The 8,527-nt window shown below is 42.5% G+C and overlaps 1 protein-coding gene across 3 annotated transcripts in view; it reads right to left on the bottom strand.

The window, feature by feature from the left end:
* Positions 1-861: 861 nt before the first annotated feature.
* The window catches only part of ELAVL1 (ELAV like RNA binding protein 1), a 43,734-nt gene continuing 36,068 nt past the window's right edge, over positions 862-8,527 (bottom strand). For 2 of the 3 annotated variants that reach the window (XM_088067820.1, XM_014260088.2), the window contains exons 6-7: positions 3,678-3,791; positions 862-2,624 (exon numbers count right to left, since the gene is read on the bottom strand). In XM_088067820.1, the coding sequence (XP_087923946.1) occupies positions 2,300-2,624; positions 3,678-3,791 (439 nt within the window). In that variant the 3' untranslated portion in view covers positions 862-2,299. The remainder of the gene's footprint in view (positions 2,625-3,677; positions 3,792-8,527) is intronic. The other variant, XM_005531358.3, reaches the window with a different exon arrangement.

Raw genomic sequence — 8,527 nt, 5'->3', positions numbered from 1 at the left:
AACTGGGAATGACTACAGCCCACTCCTGTGGAACAGGACAGTGCAGGGTTCAACAGTGATGGGTAAGAGAAATTCTCTGTACTACACAGCTTTAACTTGGGAGAACCCCCAGAATGCTTCCCAAGCTCTCCTTGTATGCAGAAAAGAAATAATCATCGACTTGATAAATGGATGGTGACGAATTGGTGGAAGGAAAACTGTGACAGCCAAGAACAGCTTTGAGGGGTGGAAGTGGGCTGGCTGCTGTGTCACAGTCACTGTTTCACCAAGCACCGAGTTTCTCAAGAGATGGGGAGGGCCTGGCAGGAGAGGCAAGGTCGGACGTTTAAACAGGAAAAATCCCACCTGCATTCACTGCACATAAGCTCAAACTCAGTGGGAGGCTGCTCACTGGGCCAAGGCCTATGTGTAGAGTTTAGATATGCCCTGGGCAGGTCAAGGAACATCAGATCAGGTCCCCCTACAGATCTTCCCTGGAGCTGGGCAGCAGCTCAGCTGCATGTGGAGGGTGAGGGAGCCATTGGGCTGTGCAGATCCCATGGCAAGGGGATGACAAGGAGAGGACAAACGGTGGCAAGCACAAGGCAGGGTCAACTGGGGATAGAGGGAGATGAGCAGGCAGCATGGACTGGCCTCTGGAGTTTGGAAATGAACTCTGGGGCTTGTAGAGATTCAGGCAAAACAAAGACACACTGCATTAAACTGCCACAGACCTCGTTTCTGTACCTGGTCTACCTACATATACACCAGAGCCAAGTCTCTAGTTGTGCACAGCAGCTCACACACCTGTACAGGCAGGGTCAACCATCCCAGTTTCCTACCCAAGCACACCTGAGGGTTACATCAGTCTGTGACACATCATTTCTATGTGATGGATTTATTGTGGAGCTTGTTCCAAAAACTCTTTTTCTTTTACTCATCTGTCAATGCAGTAAATTAAAATTCTCTTAAAGAAGAGCTACAGTTCCTTAAAACAACACTCTGAAAGCTGGACACTTTGTGCAATACTTAGCAAAAAAAACAACAGAAAATAAAAAACAAAACAAAATTTGAGCAAAACAAAATCAAATTTAATGTTCTTAAATGCAAAAGTAAAAACAAACAAAAAACACAAAAAAGCAAAAGAAAATTAACAGAAACAGAACAACTCAGAGTTTCAAGGCAGTCTGCAGAAAACCTGGGGGATTAATCTTTAAATCTACAAATCAAAGGGGTTTTTTGGTTAATATCTAACTTGCAAGTTGTAAGTACTTTTCTGCTGAGTGTTCAATAAGTAAAGCTAGTTGTCAAAACAAAATCCTATTAAAATAGAAAAACTAGCACTCATTAGAAGGGATGCGAGAAATACAATGCTCAAATGTTTATAACTGTTTTTTCTTTACAAAATAGAACTGCCAAAGGAATTCCAACTACAATGATCTTGGAAAATGAGTAAGTATCTTGCTGCATTATAATGTACCAGTAAGTAGTGCACCATGCATTAAATATTTGGACAGAAGAGATTCAGTCTGATAAAGTAGCAACATATATTCACACTCGCTTTTTTTGAGTTTCATTTTGACTCTGAAATCTTCCCGGAGTTTCTTTGAAACTCTTTGGTCCATTCCTCTCAAAGTGGGCTTTAAAGGTCACATTTCTAAAACCTGTGAATTGGACAGCTTGGCCACTGCTCAGTGTGCAACTTACCTCCTCAATGGTGTTAAAGTTAGGCTGGCATGCTACTACTTACAAGACCTTGACTTTAAAAAGCTTGATCCTCAACTAGACAGAGAGTAATGAATATTAATTGATCAAACAAGTCACTGTCAACTAAAACATTAGTATTTCTCAACTTTTCTTCCATACTACTGAAACTGGGGGGGAACAAAAGGACAGGGGGATGGGTAGGAAGAACAACATAAAACCAAAGAAAATCAATGAATTCAGCCTGATATTTTTCAAAAAATTCCAGTTTTTGCAGACAACATTCAATGAAACAAATGTTAGTCTCATAAGTGAAAGCATGCTTCAATTTTACCACCATCCAGAGGGTCTAGTTAATGCAATCTACTTAAGATTTCAGGGGATTTTTAACATGTTTTAAATGAAATAACTTAAAGGAACTTAAAATTGGTCTAACATTGTGGGATTTCAAACATTTGAACATGTCAGTTGCATCCCAGAATATAAAACCTTTTCACTTCTCATTTAGACTAAGACAAACACTTGTGAAAATTGGCGCAAAATGAGTTTTACACTAACAAAAATGTTTCAACTTCTGTCACTCCATTATCTATTCCATACAAAAAGCACGAGCAAGTTATTTGTGGGACTTGTTGGTTTTGAAGGAAACCTGTAAGATTTTGTCCCCCAGGCGGTAGCCATTAAGACTTGCTATGGCCATTGCAGCTTCTTCATAGTTTGTCATGGTCACAAAACCAAAACCTTTGCACTTGTTGGTGTTGAAATCTCGAATAACTTTCACATTGGTAACCGCACCAAAGGGGCCAAACATCTGCCAGAGGATTCCCTCATCAGCATCTTGACCAAGGTTGTAGATGAAGATACACCAGCCAGAAGATGCGTTTCCTGGAACATTTACACCAGAAAGCCCACTCATGTGATCTACACCCATAGGAGAGAACCTAGCAAATAAAAAGCACAATATTTCATGTAAAAGTTCAATTCAATTAAGCAAAGTAACTTGAATGGGAAGCAACTGAGAATGAATATTTTATACATGGCACATCAAAACCGCCACATAAATGTTTCCCCATTCAAATTGACAATCAAATTGACAGCTGCCAGGAAAAAAAAGGTAAGTATTCCAACTGCTTTATCAACAGGGAACTATCCTTAGAAATAAACAAGGAACAGGCAAGGCAAAATTACATTATCACCTTCCCAGGGTACTTGGATGGATCTCTGAACTCAGCCAGGCTGCTCAGAGTGTCCAGGGCATTGCTGCAGAACTGCTCGAGTTGGGGGCACAGGCAGCACCTTCCCAGAGGCCCCAGACATCTCCCACTTATTTCACAGGAGGAGATTTTTTTTTCACCCCATGCTCCTTTTCTTGCTTCAAAAAGAATATGTTGGGAAACTCTAAAGTCAGAGTTTCTTTGGGTTTACTGGGGCAGGGATGAGTGTGCTGTGTTCTTAGGAGTAGAGATTGTATGTCTTAATTTCTTCTTTTGTAAAACGTAACAAAACCTACTCCCTTTCCACCCAAAGGCAGCAGGTACAGGCAAACACTCCCAACATGAGCAGGCTCAGTGCAGTTTTATTATTCCAGTGTGTACTGATTGTTTTATTAATTTTTCCAGGAAAACTTAAGATCTGACTTTACTGAAGTGGATTTTTAAAATCACCTACACACTCTTCCTGAATCCTGCCTCCTTCACAATACCTAGGCAGGATTCATGCATAACAAAATGCAAAAATCTTCTCCTGTTTATGTCTTGCTTTGTATTTATTTTCCCTATAACCCACATTTCTAATTCCCCTTTATTCTATTTCTGGTGTACACTCCAGAAAATCAAAGCTTCTCAATATTTTAGTGCAATGTTAGGGCTGCACAGCTAAGCACTCAAAGGCCAGAAAATGTGAAAGTTAAGGTCAAAAACTCACTTTACCCTTGTACTTATTTATTATTTAAAAATATGAGGTCATGTGATCATAGAAATATAATGATACTATACCAGGGGTTCCCAAATTGAGGTGTACCACTGGTGATTTGCAAACCCCTTAAAAGCGGTACACGAGCTGCTCTCTGCCAAGAGCAGGGCGGTGGCAGATCCTGATTCTCTGCTGACCTGGAGGAAACAGGGAAGGGATGTCTGGGCAGTGAATGGTGCAGTAAGTGCCAAATGCTTCCCCTCTGACTCTTGCATTGCATCAAGGAGCTGCTGCTGCCTTTTCCGAGGAGGGAGGGCTCGAGGAAGTGTATAGGGAGGGAGGGGAGCAGAGGGGTGGCAGTGCACGCACACACGCACACACTCTCTGCACTCACACACAAGAACCAGCCAGTGCCCATCTCCCCCAGGCTCTCTGGTGCTCAGAGCTCACTGCCTTGGACACCTGAGCTCCTGGACTCTCTTGTACCCAGAACAAGTGTCACTCCATCCCTCCCTCACTGCTGCTCTGCAGCCCAGGGGCTCCCGGAGCACAGTGGGACACTCCTGAGCTGCACCGACTCACTAACAGCCAGCCCCACGAAAATCCAAGTTTGGAAAGCCTTGTTCTATAGCCAAACTGAAAAAGCAGTTAAAAGTACCACAAGGTGAATGAAACATACCAATCCATGTGATCTGATGATGAGGTGACACATCTGCTATTTCTTTTGGCTTTGTACAAAAACATTCCTGCGCTTGTATGCTTGATACACTTACTTGTTCTGACAGACACCTTCAGTTCTGTAGCTTCTTTCCAAGTGAGTAATGGTCTGGTAGGATGAATTTATCTTAAAATCTGTCAAGTTTTCATCTCAACAGATCACCAGTCCCAAGTCCCTGCTTAAACCACTGAGCTCAGAATTGCCTGACGTTGGTTCCAGCAGTCATTATAGCTCTGCCCCTGCCTGCTTCAAAGGCTCTGCCCATGAGCCCATGTAACACCACATCAAGGACTGCAATCAGTTGAAGAAGAGCAACTGGTGTTAAATGCAAGAAAACAACAAATCTAAATGCTTGTTACAGACAAAATAATTTAAAATAGCAAGTACCCCTGCTCTTTGGATATACTTATCTTCAAACAGATTGTCCTCTCTTCCTGCTTTGACTCACAAAAATGTTACAGGTTTATTAAAAACCCAAACTAAACAAAACAGGGTAAAACCAAAAAAAAAAAAAATAAAAAAAACCCTAAAAGATTATAAAAAAAAAACAACAACAAACCCTGTAGGAAATACTATTCAGCCAATCTGATGCATCTCTGTTCCCAGTCTGCACAAGAGGGACCCCAGATCTCTGTCAGTTCAGGGTAACAGCCTGCATGAGCAGGACCTGGAGCAGCTGACACAGCTCTCTGTCCTACCACGACAGATTTTTGTGGCCATGCCAATTTAAGATGACGTTTAGGAAGTTATACTTATTAAGGATATTTAAAAGAACGTCCTACTAGGGCAAACACTAAGGCAAACAGAGATACAGGATGTTTCAGAGGAAATGGTTTTAAAATTCCTTTAATATTGTAATTTGAACAATCTCAGCACACTTACAACTGGTGTCCTCATTTTTGTTATAATTATTTTTATACTGTCTCCTCCAAACTGCTTTTTCAACCCTCCTGAAGAGTCTGTAGCCAGTGTTATTTGTGGATGGTTCTTTCAAGCCATGCTAACCTAAATACTTCCAACATCTTGGGGCATTAAGTATCAACAACAGTGTATTTTCAATCATGACTCTTCTTCACTTTATAAGCTTCTCACTTCTATTAATGACCTTTTGCTCCCTCTGCCATTAGACAGACAGACTGCTTTGTTTTTACAGATCTTGGGATGAGTTTAACCTATGGGAGGATGCAATCTCAGAAATGACACTCCTAAATGAAAGCAATTTATCCTTAGGTCTATAGAAGTCCTATAAATACTTTTCATAGAATCACAGAAACTCCTGAGCTGGAAGAGACCCACAAGGATCAGGTCCAGCCCCTGGCCCTGCCCAGACCCCCCAACAAGCCCACCCTGAGCATCCCTGAGAGCGCTGTCCAAACGCTCCTGGAGCTCTGGCAGCCTTGGGGCCGGGCCCATTCCCTGGGGAGCCTGGGCAGTGCCAGCAGCCTCGGGGGGAAGAACTGAGATCCAACCTAAACCTCCCCTAACAAAGCTTTGTGCTGGTTTTGCTGAACTCTCTTCCCTGCATTCTAAGGACAATTAGATACTGTACCGTTACACAGGTGGGATGCCAATAAGCAGGAACACTAGTTTTAATACCTGCTTGTGTTGTCATTGCCTTTGAGCTTGGCAGCTTTTTATTTTTTAATAATTCCACAAAGAGCAGGAGCTCAGGTACACTGATGATGTCCTTCTGACAAGCAACTTTTTCTGCTGTCTCAGTTACAGACAAAAATTATCTGCTGTGGTCAACACAAATCTTGTTGAGAACTCCGTGACACAAGCTCTAAGCCTGAAATAAATCAGGGTGTTGGATCAAACAACCACATAAGGAAGAACAGAAGCAATTGGGGTTTCACTCCTGTATTCCTCCAGAACTGGTGAAATAGTACTCTGGATGAAATGGTTTCTAGTCAATACATACAGCTTGCATCCAAATTACAAATTGGTCAAAAAACTAAAAATTTAAACAATTTCACTGGAGTGAAACCAAGCAGATGTACAGGAGCTGTCTGAGCAACCGTATCACTGACAGGGTTAAACAGTCTTCTTGCACTTCCCCTTGGATGAAAGAACTGTCAGAAATGGCTCCCTCCCCTTCAGGCCTTCAGGGCAGAACTCAGGGGCTGATACCAGTAGTTATGCCCATTACAGGAACTGGGAACTGGCTCCAATCCGGAACAAGTCAGAAAGCTAAATCAGCTGAACTGGCAATAACTGAGATTTGAAAGAATGTTGTTCTATTATAAAGCTCTAGTGAGCTGCAAAAGCACGGGACTTCCAGGGGCCCTAGGCAGTCTCCTCATGCTTCAGGAGCTAAACCCCTCCATTTCATCACAGTTCAGCACCTGGAGATCTGCTATTCTCTTTAAGGAAAGAAATCTTACACTGTAAAGAAACCCCTGCCCCAGATGTTTTATCTGTCCTCCAGACACAATCCCATCCTGTGGCATCATTCCCTCTGGATGGAAGAAGACCCTCTGGGCCTTTGAATTAGCCCAGGAATCCAGTGGGACACAGGACTAAGATTGATGTGAGCCACACCACAGGAACTCAAAGGATTAAAAGAACATTATACAAAGGGTTGGAGAAATATCTGTAGGAAATTAATAATTACAAATTAGATACTAAAGATTTAATCCTGGATTTACAGGGATTATGATGAAACAAGATGAAATGCAATCAAAATATCAGGATAAGTATTCAACCTCTGTGGAGCAGAGATCACAACTTTAATTTATACAGACTGCAGGCTCTGTGGAATCTGATTATCCAGTCATCATGTCTTGTTCACTACCAAAACAAAAAAACTCAGCCCAAACTCAGGTTCCTGAGCTTATCTACAGCATGAGTAATCACAACTCCTTCACTTCAGCATCCTTCAAGGAAGACAAACTCACAAGAAAAACTTGCAGCTAACTCTAAAGATGGGAAGAAAAATACAAAGGGTTGTGAGACAGACTAGATGATATTGGAGGTCTTCTCTAATCTTAATCATTCCATGACTCCATGGTGCATGCAGGCATACATGTACAGACGTGTCTGCATGAGTGATTGAGGGAAGGAAGCTTTGTAGTAAGTGTTGGAGTTCTCTCAAGTCTGTGACCAGGCAGAGATGAAGAGCTTGTGTCTGCAAGTCAACTGGTGGCTCTACAGCATCTTCCTGAAAGCACAGCCTGACCCACAACTGCTCTATTCCTACCTTTGCCAGGCTGTGGGACCTCAAAATCTTCAGCTCTTTCCCCACCAGCAGGTCTGTCACTGGGAGCAGCAGCCAGCCAAAGTAGGCTGACAAACGAGCACTGGGCACAGACATCCAGCAGGACCAGCTCCCACAGCAGCAGGAATGGAACAGAGACAGAACATTTTCTTCATCTCAATCCCCACTGTGACATCTCAAGCCTACAGAAACACTGGGTGTGGCTGCCCCATCCCTGGAAGGCCAGGGTGCACAGGGCTTGGAGCACCCTGGGATAGTGGAAGGTGTCCCTTCCCATGGCAGGAGTGGGAAGAGATGAGCTTTAAGGTCCCTTCCAACCCAAACCAGTCTGTGATTCTATGAAATGCACACAATTGACATTAATGCTGCTCTAAATGGTGCAACAATAGAATAATGAACAAACTGGTTATTAGAATTTAGTTTCACCAGCAATTCTTGACATAAATACATTAATAATTTTTATTGTTCCTGAGTGATTATTACAGGACTGAATTAAAGGTATTTGGTCTCTTAATCATGGATGGGAATATTATTTGCACTGCTTATTCTGATGCATTTTGATCATGGCATAAATTTTAGGGGGAAGGACAATGATGAAAATGTCCAATTAAGAATGTTAAGAATGAAAAATATTTTATAAGGATCAGGACACAGTGCAGCCCTGGCTGAGACAAAGGGCAGATGTGTTAATTTTTAAAATAATTCACCTAAACACAAGCAATGCAGAATTTCATTCCTTGGCATGGCTCAGAAAGTGTGGTGTGGAGATCTGGGTGACTGCTTTGGGGAAGCCAAGAGCTGCCTGAGCTAAACTTCCCTAGACTATAGCTGAAGAGAACTGGAGAACAACTGAGGCTGGCAGGGACCTCTGGAAATCCTCTAATAAACCCCCCTGCTTGAAGTGGGGCACCTGCTCCAGCAAGTTGCTTAGGCTCATCCTGTCACCGAAACTCACCAAAACCACTCCAATAAAACTCCTTAACACCAATGGAGCGTTC

Source organism: Pseudopodoces humilis, chromosome 28, assembly GCF_049639895.1.
Source record: "Pseudopodoces humilis isolate 2021_Gansu_Grassland_sample_001 chromosome 28, ASM4963989v1, whole genome shotgun sequence".
In the NCBI taxonomy this organism is placed as follows: Eukaryota; Metazoa; Chordata; class Aves; order Passeriformes; family Paridae; genus Pseudopodoces; species Pseudopodoces humilis.
Note: the sequence above shows the minus strand (reverse complement) of the source record. Positions and strands in the feature narration are given on the sequence as shown.